Source organism: Lipophrys pholis (assembly GCF_963383615.2).
Source record: "Lipophrys pholis genome assembly, chromosome: 6".
In the NCBI taxonomy this organism is placed as follows: Eukaryota; Metazoa; Chordata; class Actinopteri; order Blenniiformes; family Blenniidae; genus Lipophrys; species Lipophrys pholis.
Genome location: NC_137629.1, coordinates 409,110 through 424,109, shown reverse-complemented (window position 1 = coordinate 424,109; position 15,000 = coordinate 409,110). Strand labels below are relative to the sequence as shown.

At 48.4% G+C, this 15,000-nt stretch overlaps 1 protein-coding gene across 1 annotated transcript in view; it reads left to right on the top strand.

Moving 5' to 3' along the window:
* fat4 (FAT atypical cadherin 4) overlaps positions 1 to 15,000 on the top strand; it is a gene marked incomplete at its 5' end in the record, with an annotated part of 134,591 nt that overhangs the window by 79,914 nt on the left and 39,677 nt on the right. The window contains 3 exon segments of the mRNA XM_080465733.1: positions 10,330 to 10,510; positions 11,643 to 11,893; positions 12,326 to 15,000. The exon segment at positions 12,326 to 15,000 is cut by the window's right edge and continues 1,675 nt beyond it. Coding sequence (XP_080321859.1) covers positions 10,330 to 10,510; positions 11,643 to 11,893; positions 12,326 to 15,000 — 3,107 coding nt within the window.

Here is a 15,000-nt window from a genome sequence, read left to right as displayed (position 1 = left end):
AGTACATACATCACATACCAGTACATACATTACATACCAGTACATACATCACATGCAGTACATTACATACCGGTACATACATCACATACCCGTACATACATTACATACCAGTACGTACATCACATACCAGTACATACATTACATACCAGTACATACATTACATACCAGTACATACATCACATACCAGTACATACATTACATACCAGTACATACATCACATACCAGTACATACATTACATACCAGTACATACATCACATACCAGTACATACATTACATACCAGTACATACATCACATGCAGTACATTACATACCGGTACATACATCACATACCAGTACATACATCACATACCAGTACATACATTACATACCAGTACATACATTACATACCAGTACATACATCACATACCAGTACATACATCACATGCAGTACATTACATACCGGTACATACATCACATACCAGTACATACATTACATACCAGTACATACATCACATACCAGTACATACATTACATACCAGTACGTACATCCCATACCAGTACATACATCACATACCAGTACATACATCACATACCAGTACATACATCACATGCAGTACATTACATACCGGTACATACATCACATACCAGTACATACATTACATACCAGTACATACATTACATACCAGTACATACATCACATACCAGTACATACATTACATACCAGTACATACATTACACACCAGTACATACATCACATGCAGTACATTACATACCGGTACATACATTACATACCAGTACATACATTACATACCAGTACATACATCACATGCAGTACATTACATACCGGTACATACATCACATACCAGTACATACATTACATACCAGTACATACATCACATACCAGTACATACATTACATACCAGTACATACATCACATACCAGTACATACATTACATACCAGTACATACATCACATACCAGTACATACATTACATACCAGTACATACATTACACACCAGTACATACATCACATGCAGTACATTACATACCGGTACATACATCACATACCAGTACATACATTACATACCAGTACATACATTACATACCAGTACATACATCACATAACAGTACACACATCACATACTCTACATTACATACCAGTACATACATCACATACCAGTACATACATCACATGCAGTACATTACATACCAGTACATACATTACATACCAGTACATACATCACATGCAGTACATTACATACCGGTACATACATCACATACCAGTACATACATCACATACCAGTACATACATTACATACCAGTACATACATTACATACCAGTACATACATCACATACCAGTACATACATCACATGCAGTACATTACATACCGGTACATACATCACATACCAGTACACACATTACATACCAGTACATACATCACATACCAGTACATACATCACATACCAGTACATACATTACATATCAGTACATACATCCCATACCAGTACATACATCACATACCAGTACATACATCACATACCAGTACATACATTACATACCAGTACATACATCACATACCAGTACATACATCACATACCAGTACATACATCACATACCAGTACATACATTACATACCAGTACATACATTACATACCAGTACATACATCACATACCAGTACATACATCACATACCAGTACATACATTACATACCAGTACATACATTACATACCAGTACATACATTACATACCAGTACATACATCACATGCAGTACATTACATACCAGTACATACATTACATACCAGTACATACATCACATACCAGTACATACATTACATACCAGTACATACATTACATACCAGTACATACATTACATACCAGTACATACATTACATAGCTGAAAGATTCTCTGCTCCTTCCTGTAACAAGCGACACAGAGCAGCAATTTACACTGTGAGCAGCTGCTGCCAGGCAGGTCATGTGATCTGAAGTCTGATGTCCTGAAGCTTTATAGAGCAGCACGCCGCTCTGCTGCACTCTGCTCTGCAGCCAGCCGCTCTGCAGCACCTTCTGAGGCTGTATAGAGCAGCAAACCGCTCTGCAGCACGCCGCTCTGCAGCACGCCACTCTGCAGCACGCCACTCTGCAGCACCTTCTGAGGCTGTATAGAGCAGCAAACCGCTCTGCAGCACGCCACTCTGCAGCACCTTCTGAGGCTGTATAGAGCAGCACACCGCTCTGCAGCACATTCTGAGGCTGTATAGAGCAGCAAACCACTCTGCAGCACGCCACCCTGCAGCACCTTCTGAGGCTGTATAGAGCAGCAAACCGCTCTGCAGCACACCGCTCTGCAGCACATTCTGAGGCTGTATAGAGCAGCACGCCGCTGTATATAGACTAGGACTTAGTGGCTGCTCTCCTGAGTCGCTGGTTGTGAGGCAGGAACTCTCATTGTCTTACGATGGAGGTCAGAGGTCATGGTGAGGATCTGCTGGTTCTCCTGAGACAGTAAACAGGTTGTGACATCACATCCTGTGTAAAAACTGAAATTCCTGAAAGGAACCAAGAACGCCGGCCCGCCGTGCAGCGCGGCAGGAAACCCGCCGTGCAGCGCGGCAGGAAACCCGCCGTGCAGCGCGGCAGGAAACCCGCCGTGGCGCTGGAACAATGCAGCGCGGCGGCAGCAGGAAGGAACGCAGGCTGCAGCTCAGCAGAGACAAAGATGTCTGTCCTCCACCTCACTGCCTGGACTCCACCGGCTCCTGCTGGACGTAGAGCGGTACGACACCTCACTGCCTGGACTCCACCGGCTCCTGCTGGACGTAGAGCGGTACGACACCTCACCGCCTGGACTCCACCGGCTCCTGCTGGACGTAGAGCGGTACGACACCTCACTGCCTGGACTCCACCGGCTCCTGCTGGACGTAGAGCGGTACGACACCTCACTGCCTGGACTCCACCGGCTCCTGCTGGACGTAGAGCGGTACGACACCTCACCGCCTGGACTCCACCGGCTCCTGCTGGACGTAGAGCGGTACGACACCTCACTGCCTGGACTCCACCGGCTCCTGCTGGACGTAGAGCGGTACGACACCTCACTGCCTGGACTCCACCGGCTCCTGCTGGACGTAGAGCGGTACGACACCTCACTGCCTGGACTCCACCGGCTCCTGCTGGACGTAGAGCGGTACGACACCTCACCGCCTGGACTCCACCGGCTCCTGCTGGACGTAGAGCGGTACGACACCTCACCGCCTGGACTCCACCGGCTCCTGCTGGACGTAGAGCGGTACGACACCTCACTGCCTGGACTCCACCGGCTCCTGCTGGACGTAGAGCGGTACGACACCTCACCGCCTGGACTCAAAAACCTGCTCAAAACTTTGTCCATGACAACGTCCTGGACGGTGACTCATGTGGATACAGTCACATTGTGTACCTGAACATATACCTGAACATATACCTGAACATATACCTGAACATATACCTGAACATATACCTGAACATATACCTGAACATATACCTGAACATATAACTGACTGATACCTGAACAGATACCTGAACATATACCTGAACATATACCTGAACATTTACCTGACTGATACCTGAACAGATACCTGAACATATACCTGAACATATACCTGAACATATACCTGACTGATACCTGAACATATACCTGAACATTTACCTGACTGATATCTGAACAGATACCTGAACATATACCTGACTGATACCTGAACATATACCTGAACATATACCTGAACATATACCTGAACATATACCTGAACATATACCTGAACATATACCTGAACATATACCTGACTGATACCTGACTGACCGGGACCTGAGCAGGCTGAGGTGACCCTGCAGGCCGGTTCCGGGCTGGTTGAAAGGTCCAGTGTGCGTTTGGAGACGGAGTCAGCAGACTGTTGGTTCAGCCTCAGGAGAGCAGAACCTCCACCCTATCACCAGTTGATTCTGCTCCATCAGTTTGACTCTGGCTTTGTGGTTGTTCGCTCTGTGAAGTTCAGCAGTCCTGAATTTAGTCCTCATCATGACAAATCCTGGTGGAGGTGGAGTCCAGAAGGACCTGGGATCTGCCCGGCGCCTATATAAGGAGGTAAACATGGTGGTGGTCCGGTTCCAGCACGGAGCATGACTCACAGCAGGGAGGCTCCCAGATCAGGGTTCTCCGCTCTGGATTTCTTTTGGGGTGAAAATGTTTCCCGTCCCTCTGTTGGGCTCCTTTATTCTGCTCCTGGAATTCAGCTTGTTTATTCTTCATGTTCACCACTTCTGTCCTGAGCTGAGGGGTGGAGCAGCTGGAGGCCTGCTGAGGGGTGGAGCAGCCTGAGGCCTGCTGAGGGGTGGAGCAGCCTGAGGCCTGCTGAGGGGTGGAGCAGCTGGAGGCCTGCTGAGGGGTGGAGCAGCCTGAGGCCTGCTGAGGGGTGGAGCATCTGGAGGCCTGCTGAGGGGTGGAGCAGCCTGAGGCCTGCTGAGGGGTGGAGCAGCTGGAGGCCTGCTGAGGGGTGGAGCAGCCTGAGGCCTGCTGAGGGGTGGAGCAGCTGGAGGCCTGCTGAGGGGTGGAGCTGCAGGAAACTGTGTCAAACACCCCTACCCCCCACACACCCACCCCTACACCCACCCCCACCCCTACACCACAGCCCACACCCACCCCCACCCCCACCCACGCAACCCCCCCCACCCCACCCCCCAACCCTACCCCCCACACACCCACCCCCACCCCTACACAACACCCCACACCCACCCCCACCCCCACCCACGCAACCCCCCCCACCCCACCCCCCCAACCCTACCCCCCACACACCCACCTCTACACCCACCCCCACCCCTACACCACAGCCCACACACCTGCGGTTTGCCAGATCAGCGCCAGATGTTTCCAGCAGCTGCTTGCAGAGCGACGCAGACATGAGTTGGGATTGTGTCGGTTTATATTTGGTGTTTGATTGCTGACGTAGTCACAGATTCCTGCAGGAGGAACCAGAACTGGTGGAGGAGTTCAGGAAGTTTGTTCCACAGGGGAGGAGGTAGGAACTAAAAGCTGCTTCACCTTGTTTCTTCTGACTGGAGGAACAGTGAGTCAACCTCTTCCTGATGACCTCAGAGGTCTGGATTCAGGTCTGGATTCTGGTTTGGATTCTGGTCTGGATTCTGATCTCGATTCATGTTAAGATTCAGGTCTGGATTCAGGTCCGGATTCGGGTCTAGATTCTGGTCTGGATTCAGATCTGGATTCAGGTCCGGATTTGGGTCTAGATTCAGGTGTGGATTCAGGTCTGGATTCAGGTCCAGGTTCAGGTCTAGATCCAGGTCTAGATTCTGGTCTGGATTCTGGTCTGGATTCAGGTCTGGAAATAGGTCTGGATTCAAGTCTGGATTCTGGTCCAGATCCATGTCTGGATTCGGGTCTAGATCCAGGTCTAGATTATGGTCTAGATTCAGTTCTGGATTCAGGTCCGGATTCAGGTCTAGATTCAGGTGTGGATTCAGATCTGGAAACAGGTGTGGATTCAGGTCTGGAAATAGGTCTGGATTCTGGTCCGGATTCAGGTCTAGATTCAGGTGTGGATTCAGGTCTGGATTTGGGTCTAGATCCAGGTCTAGATTATGGTCTAGATTCCGGTCTGGATTCCGGTCTGGATTCTGGTCCAGATTCAGGTCTAGATTCAGGTCTGGATTCAGGTCTGGATTTGGGTCTAGATCCAGGTCTAGATTATGGTCTAGATTCTGGTCTAGATTCAGGTCTGGATTCCGGTCTGGATTCTGGTCCGGATTCAGGTGTGGACTCAGGTCTGGATTTGGGTCTAGATCCAGGTCTAGATTATGGTCTAGATTATGGTCTAGATTCTGGTCTGGATTCAGGTCTGGAAACAGGTTTGGATTCAGGTCTAGATTCAGGACAGGATTCAGGTGTGGATTCAGGTCTGGATTCAGGTCTGGAAACAGGTGTGGATTCTGGTCTAGATTCAGGACAGGATTCAGGTGTGGATTCTGGTCTAGATTCAGGACAGGATTCAGGTTGGATGGTTCATGTTCTAAGGTAAATCTGAGATGTATTTCAGTCGGAGAACCTTCACAGCTTTCTAGAGCAGAAGGAAGATTTTGAAGTTGATCTTGTGACACACAGGCAGCCAGTCGAGAGGGTGGAGCTCAGGGGTAATGTGCTACACCCTCTATGGTGGTGTAATGTGCTCCATCAACAGCGTGGTGGAGGAGCTCCAGCCAGTGAAGGTGGAGGCTCTGGCTGCAGCATGGTGGAGGAGCTCCAGCCAGTGAGGGTGGAGGCTCTGGCTGCAGCATGGTGGAGGAGCTCCAGCCAGTGAGGGTGGAGGCTCTGGTTGCAGCATGGTGGAGGAGCTCCAGTCAGTGAGGGTGGAGGCTCTGGTTGCAGCATGGTGGAGGAGCTCCAGCCAGTGAGGGTGGAGGCTCTGGCTGCAGCATGGTGGAGGAGCTCCAGCCAGTGAGGGTGGAGGCTCTGGTTGCAGCATGGTGGAGGAGCTCCAGTCAGTGAGGGTGGAGGCTCTGGCTGCAGCATGGTGGAGGAGCTCCAGTCAGTGAGGGTGGAGGCTCTGGCTGCAGCATGGTGGAGGAGCTCCAGCCAGATGTTTCACTCAGACTTTTAACACAATAATGTTGTTGGTCAGAATTCCTTTGATTGTTGCAGGAATGTTCAGACGGTAGTGAGCTGATGCTTTTATTGTGATTGATTATTATTATATATATATAATCATTATATTGTTATTATTATATTATATTATATATATAATCATTATATTGTTATTATTATATTATATCATATATATATATCATTATATTGTTATTATTATGTTATATTATATATATCATTACATTGTTATTATTATGTTATATTATATATATATATCATTATATTGTTATTATTATGTTATATTATATATATCATTATATTGTTATTATTATGTTATATTATATATATATATATATATATCATTATATTGTTATTATTATTATATTATATATATCATTATATTGTTATTATTATTATATATATATATATATATCATTATATTGTTATTATTATGTTATATTATATATATATCATTATATTGTTATTATTATTATATTATATATATATCATTATATTGTTATTATTATGTTATATTATATATATATATCATTATATTGTTATTATTATTATTATATTATATATATATCATTATATTGTTGTTATTATGTTATATTATATATATATCATTATATTGTTATTATTATTATTATATTATATATATATATATCATTATATTGTTATTATTATTATATTATATATATATATCATTATATTGTTATTATTATTATATTATATATATTATATATATATCATTATATTGTTATTATTATTATTATTATTATTATTATTATTATTATTATTATATTATATATATATATCATTATATTGTTATTATTATGTTATATTATATATATATATATCATTATATTGTTATTATTATTATATTATATATATATATCATTATATTGTTATTATTATTATATTATATATATATCATTATATTGTTATTATTATTATTATTATATTATATATATATATATCATTATATTGTTATTATTATGTTATATTATATATATCATTATATTGTTATTATTATTATATTATATATATTATATATATATCATTATATTGTTCTTGTCTTAATGTGGCTGTAGAATTTCAGGGTGGAGTCCAGATCTCCACCCTGAGTGACCTGCAGTCAGGAAGAGCACTGACCTTTAACCTCCTAAAACAATGAGCTGAGTTTTCTCTGGGTTGAGTTGTAAAAAGTGCTGACTCATCACTCCTTCATTTCCTCCGCCGGTATCAGGGGGCGTGGTCAGAGCGTGGTCTGGTCATTATCATGAGAAGTTCTAATGTTCCTGATCTGAGCCAGGAGGAGCTCCAACCTTTCCTCTGCTGCTGATTGAATCTCCCCCTGGGGTTCCGCTCTAGGAGCAGAACCTGGGTCCTGCTGGGAATAGCTGCTTCACTTTCAGTCTGAGCGTCCAGGACCTCGAGGACGGTTGGAGGTTCTGGTTCACTGCCCGAGCCACTTCCATGAACCAGGGTCAATGTGACTGACCAGGGTCAATGTGACAGTCCAGGGTCCATGTGACTGACCAGGGTCCATATGACTGACCAGGGTCCATGTGACTGACCAGGGTCAATGTGACAGCCCAGGGTCATTGTGACTGACCAGGGTCCATATGACTGACCAGGGTCCATGTGACTGACTAGGGTCAATGTGACTGACCAGGGTCCATATGACTGACCAGGGTCAATGTGACTGACCAGGGTCATTGTGACTGACCAGGGTCCATATGACTGACCAGGGTCATTGTGACTGACCAGGGTCCATATGACTGACCAGGGTCAATGTGACTGACCAGGGTCAATGTGACTGACCAGGGTCCATATGACTGACCAGGGTCCATGTGACTGACCAGGGTCAATATGACTGACCAGGGTCAATGTGACTGACCAGGGTCAATGTGACAGCCCAGGGTCCATGTGACTGACCAGGGTCCATATGACTGACCAGGGTCATTGTGACTGACCAGGGTCAATGTGACTGACCAGGGTCCAGGTGACAGTCCAGGGTCAATGTGACAGTCCAGGGTCCATGTGACAGTCCAGGGTCCATATGGCTGACCAGGGTCCATATGGCTGACCAGGGTCCAGGTGACAGTCCAGCCTTGATTGGAGTGAAGCCCTTTGATTGGTTCAGTCCTGCTGCCAGTGACCCATCATGTCCAATGAAAGTGAAACAGGCTCTTGATCGCCGTCAGGTGACCTTTGATCTTCCGTCAGGTGACCTTTGATCTTCCATCAGGTGACCTTTGACCTTCAGTCAGGTGACCTTTGACCTTCCGTCAGGTGACCTTTGACATGCCAGTGGCACCATACCCAGTTTGTTAGGGTTGTTAAGGTCCAGCTGTGGTCCTTAACAACTTTCCTCCTCTCCAATCCTCCTCTCCAATCCTTCTCTCCTTTCTTTCTCTCTGTTCCTCCTCTCCTCTCCGTTCCTCCTCTCCATTCCTCCTCTCCATTCCTCCTCTCCATTCCTCCTCTCCTCTCCATTCCTCCTCTCCATTCCTCCTCTCCTCTCCATTCCTCCTCTCCGTTCCTCCTCTCCATTCCTCCTCTCCTCTCCATTCCTCCTCTCCATTCCTCCTCTCCATTCCTCCTCTCCATTCTTTCTCTCTGTTCCTCCTCTCCTCTCCATTCCTCCTCTCCATTCCTCCTCTCCATTCCTCCTCTCCTTTCTTTCTCTCTGTTCCTCCTCTCCTCTCCATTCCTCCTCTCCATTCCTCCTCTCCTTTCTTTCTCTCTGTTCCTCCTCTCCTCTCCATTCCTCCTCTCCATTCCTCCTCTCCATTCCTCCTCTCCTCTCCATTCCTCCTCTCCATTCCTCCTCTCCTCTCCGTTCCTCCTCTCCATTCCTCCTCTCCTCTCCATTCCTCCTCTCCATTCCTCCTCTCCTTTCCTCCTCTCCTCTCCATTCCTCCTCTCCATTCCTCCTCTCCGTTCCTCCTCTCCTCTCCATTCCTCCTCTCCATTCTTCCTCTCCTTCTCTCCTCTCCGTTCCTCCTCTCCTCTCCATTCCTCCTCTCCATTCTTCCTCTCCTTCTCTCCTCTCCGTTCCTCCTCTCCATTCCTCCTCTCCTCTCCTCTCCGTTCCTCCTCTCCATTCCTCCTCTCCATTCCTCCTCTCCTCTCCTCTCCGTTCCTCCTCTCCATTCCTCCTCTCCGTTCCTCCTCTCCTCTCCATTCCTCCTCTCCTCTCCTCTCCGTTCCTCCTCTCCATTCCTCCTCTCCGTTCCTCCTCTCCTCTCCATTCCTCCTCTCCATTCCTCCTCTCCTCTCCATTCCTCCTCTCCTCTTCAATCCTCCTCTCCATTCCTCCTCTCTGTTCCTCCTCTCCGTTCCTCCTCTCCATTCCTCCTCTCCATTCCTCCTCTCTGTTCCTCCTCTCCATTCCTCCTCTCCGTTCCTCCTCTCCTCTCCATTCCTCCTCTCCATTCCTCCTCTCCTCTCCATTCCTCCTCTCCATTCCTCCTCTCCATTCCTCCTCTCCAATCCTCCTCTCCATTCCTCCTCTCCATTCCTCCTCTCCATTCCTCCTCTCCTCTCCATTCCTCCTCTCCATTCCTCCTCTCCAATCCTCCTCTCCATTCCTCCTCTCCATTCCTCCTCTCCATTCCTCCTCTCCATTCCTCCTCTCCGTTCCTCCTCTCCGTTCCTCCTCTCTGTCTTTCCGTCTAACCTCTAACCTCCGGTCTGGTTCTCCCTCCAGGTTCTCCGTCGCTCAGCGGAACAGGAACGGTAACGGTTCTGGTGGACGACGTCAACGACAACCAGCCGATGTTTAGCTCCTCCACCTTCCACACCTCCGTCAGGGAGGACGCTCCGACCGGGACCGACCTGCTGCTGGTCAACGTGTCCGACGCCGACGTGGGCGTCAACGGCGGCGTCAGGTACTCCTACTCTCTGTGGTACTCCTACTCTCTGTGGTACTCCTACTCTCTGTGGTACTCTGACTCTCAGTGGTACTCCTACTCTCTGTGGTACTCAGACTCTCTGTGGTACTCTGACTCTCTGTGGTACTCTGACTCTCTGTGGTACTCCTACTCTCTGTGGTACTGTGACTCTCTGTGGTACTCTGACTCTCTGTGGTACTCTGACTCTCTGTGGTACTCCTACTCTCTGTGGTACTCTGACTCTCTGTGGTACTCTGACTCTCTGTGGTACTCCTACTCTCTGTGGTACTCTGACTCTCTGTGGTACTCTGACTCTCTGTGGTACTCAGACTCTCTGTGGTACTCTGACTCTCTGTGGTACTCCTACTCTCTGTGGTACTGTGACTCTCTGTGGTACTCTGACTCTCTGTGGTACTCCTACTCTCTGTGGTACTCTGACTCTCTGTGGTACTCTGACTCTCTGTGGTACTCCTACTCTCTGTGGTACTCTGACTCTCTGTGGTACTCCTACTCTCTGTGGTACTGTGACTCTCTGTGGTACTCCTACTCTCTGTGGTACTCCTACTCTCTGTGGTACTGTGACTCTCTGTGGTACTCCTACTCTCTGTGGTACTCCTACTCTCTGTGGTACTCTGACTCTCTGTGGTACTCTGACTCTCTGTGGTACTCTGACTCTCTGTGGTACTCTGACTCAGTGTTGGTAGAACGTGAAGCTTCCTGATGTGACCTGATGACTCGTCATTATTCAGCATATTGTGGTTGTACAGCACGACTTGTGAACTTTAATACCAGCGCCCCCTACAGACCACAGTGTGGACAAACAGGGTTCAGTCAGTCTGCAGAGACCAGAACCAGGAGGATCTAGACCACCACCTGGACCCTGAAGTCCAGAACATAAGAAAAGATTCTATTTGGAAATTAAAACCAATAATCACATCGACTGGAACATTTCCTGTGAGCAGAGGATTTATTTCGTTTTCACACCGAACCGACTGAAGCGACTGCATGTTACTGTAATCTGAGTAGAAATACTTGTATTCCTCAAACGAACGGTATTTATCACGTCCTGTCGGTCGTACTGTGAGCTGAGCTGCTCTCCATCATGTCCGTCTCCATGTTGTGCCGACAGCTACAGCCTGAGTGGAGGACACGGCCAGTTCTCCATCAACCCGGCGACGGGCCAGATCATCACCAGCTCGCTGCTGGACCGCGAGGACCGGCCCGGGTACCAGCTGCTGGTGGTGGCCACGGATGGGGGCCAGCCCGACGGCCTGTCCAGCTCCGCCACCGTGTCGGTGACGGTGGCCGACATCAACGACAACCCTCCACGCTTCCACCACCACCCCTACGTCACCCACATCCCCGCCTCCACCGCGGCAGGTGAGCCCAGCTACTGCGGGTTGACGGGTCGATTCCGGTGTCGGCTGCTGTCGGATCAAAAGAGCTTTTAAAAAGAGCCTGAGGAGAAAACGCTCTTTCATACAGATTCTTTCCTGTAATTTATGTCATTAACAGTTTCAGTAGATTTATCTTTGACGTGTTTCATCCTGCAACAGCAGGAAACACTGAAATCACTGGAATCACTGGAATCACTGGAATCAGCCAGAATTCATCCAAAACAACTACTTTTCATCTCTCAGCTGTAAAAAAAAAAAAAGAGCAACTTGTGATAAAAGTGTGAAAAACAAGCTGCAGCTGGACGTCCAGACCCAGTCGGTACTGACCAGTCCAAACAGCAACCGAAGTGTTGATAGAAACATTGAGGAAGTTCCGGTCCAGGATGAATCGATCTCTTCTGTCTTCTGCTTTCAGGATCACTGGTATTTGCCGTTACCGTCACGGACGAGGACTCCGGGTCCAACTCCCAGCTGCACTACTCCCTGCTGGGGCGCAACTCCGAAAAGTTCAAGATCGACCCGGTCCGAGGTGCCATCACTGCCAACGAGAAGCTGAGCGGCAGCTCAGAAGTTACTCTCACCGTACGAGTAAAAGACGGCGGATCCAATCCCAGGACAGACATGACCACCGTGACCGTGCGCTTCGTCAGCGGAGGAAACTTCCCGGTCATCAAGCTGACGGAGCACTCCTTCACCTTCCCCGAGAGCCAGCCCAGCAACCACGTAGTGACCACGGTGACGGGCTCCTCCCGGAGAGGGGGCCCGCTGTCCTACTACATCGCCAGTGGGAACCTGGACAACGCCTTTCACATCGAGCAGCTGTCAGGCGAGCTCGCCATCAGACACCCGCTGGATTACGAACACATCCAGAAGTATGTGCTCTGGGTGGAAGCCAGAGACCAGGGCTTCCCACCGTACTCCTCCTACGAGAAAGTAGAAGTAACGGTATTGGATGTGAACGACAATCACCCCGTGTTCGATAAAGATCCTTTCCATGCTGAAATACTGGAGAACCTTTCCCCCCAGCGTGTGCTGATGGTCTCTGCCATCGACCTGGACAGTGGGACCAATGGACAGCTGGAGTACGCCATCGTCGACGGCAACAGAGAGAATAGCTTCAGCATTAATCGAGCCTCGGGCGAGATTCGAACCACCAGGCCGCTGGACAGGGAGAAAGTGGGCGTGTACACGCTGAAGGTCAAAGCCACCGATCGCGGAGTTCCTCCCAAGAACACGGCGGTTAAAGTGCTGGTCAAGGTTCTGGATGTGAATGACAACGCCCCCCGCTTCTCCAAGATCTTCAGCGCGACGGTGGCTGAAAATGCTCCGGTGGGATACACCGTCACCAGAGTCACCACCACAGATGAGGATGCTGGTTCAAACGCTGTGAGCCGGTACTCCATCACCGACAGCAGCCTGCCCTTCAGTATCAACACAAACACCGGAGACATCACCGTCAGCAGGCCGCTCAACCGAGAAGACACTGACCACTACATCGTGAAAGTGTCTGCTCACGACTCGGGCTGGACCGTGAGCACAGACGTCACCATATTCATCACAGATATCAACGACAACGCCCCCAGATTCAGTCGCCCGTCCTATTACCTGGACTACCCCGAGCTCACCGAGGTGGGGTCTCTGGTCACCAAGGTGTCCGCCACCGATCCAGACAAAGGTTTCAATGGCAAAATCTTTTATTTCATCCGATCCCAGTCGGAGTACTTCAGGATTAACGCCAGCTCAGGGGAGATCTTCCTGAAGCAGCAGCTCAAATATCAGAACTCAACAGGTGCTAGTAGTTTAAATATAAATCGCCACAGCTTCATCGTCACGGCGTCCGATCGAGCAGTCAAGCCTTTGATGAGTGAGACGACAGTCATCGTTAATGTTGTTGACAGTAACGATAATCCTCCTGAGTTTGAGTCCTCCACCTACTTTACTCCCGTCACTAAGAGTGTGAAAGTCGGCACCAGACTCATCCGGGTCGTCGCTCATGACAGGAAAGACTTTGGCCTTAATTCTGAGGTTGAATATCTGATGACCGGAGGGAACAGCTCCAATAAATTCAAACTGGATCAAAGCAGTGGGTGGATCACTGTTGCCTCCTCACTCACGTCTGACATGAATAAAATCTTCCTCATTGACATTACCGCCACCGACCGGGGAAATCCTCCGCTGTCGTCACGGACATCAGTGAGAATCGCCGTCACCGAGGAAAACCACCACACTCCTGAGTTCTCTCAAAGCCAGATCTCAGCCAGCGTCCCTGAAAGCCTCGCTGTGGGGACAACGGTCAGAACTCTGTCTGCCAGAGACAAAGATAAAGAAATGAATGGCCTCATCACGTACAATATCACCTCTGGCAATGACAAGAGGGTGTTTGCACTGAACAGGAAGACCGGCGTGCTATCGCTGGCTCAGCCTCTGGACTTTGAAGAGAAGCAGCAGCATGAGCTGCGAGTCTCAGCCTCAGATGGCGGTTGGATTGCAAAAACCAGTTATGTCTCCGTTACCGTCCACGTGACTGACGTCAATGACAACTCTCCCACGTTTGACCCTGACGAGTATTTCCCCGTGGTACAGGAGAACGTTCCCAGTGGCACGACGGTGGTGAAACTCAATGCCACGGACTGGGATTCAGGAGCGAATGCAGTCATGGCCTATGTGATTCAGTCGTCAGACAGCGACCTCTTCGTCATTGACCCCAACACCGGCACCATCACCACCCAGGGCTTCTTGGATTATGAGGCCAAGCAGGTCTACCATCTAACAGTGAAGGCCTTCAATGTCCCGGACGAGGAGCGCTGCAGCTTCGCCAACGTCAACATTCAGCTAAAGGGAGCCAATGAATACGTCCCTCGCTTTGTCTCCAAACAGTATTACTTTGAAATCTCTGAAGCGGCTCCAAGAGGCACCGTGGTGGGGGAAGTGTTTGCCAGTGATCGGGACCAAGGAGACGACGGAGTAGTTCACTATCTCATATTTGGTCCAAGCAGAAAGAGAGGATTCGGCATCAACAGGAAGACGGGGCAGATTTATGTCACGGGTACTTTGGACAGAGAGAAAGAGGAAAAGGTTTCACTCAGAGTA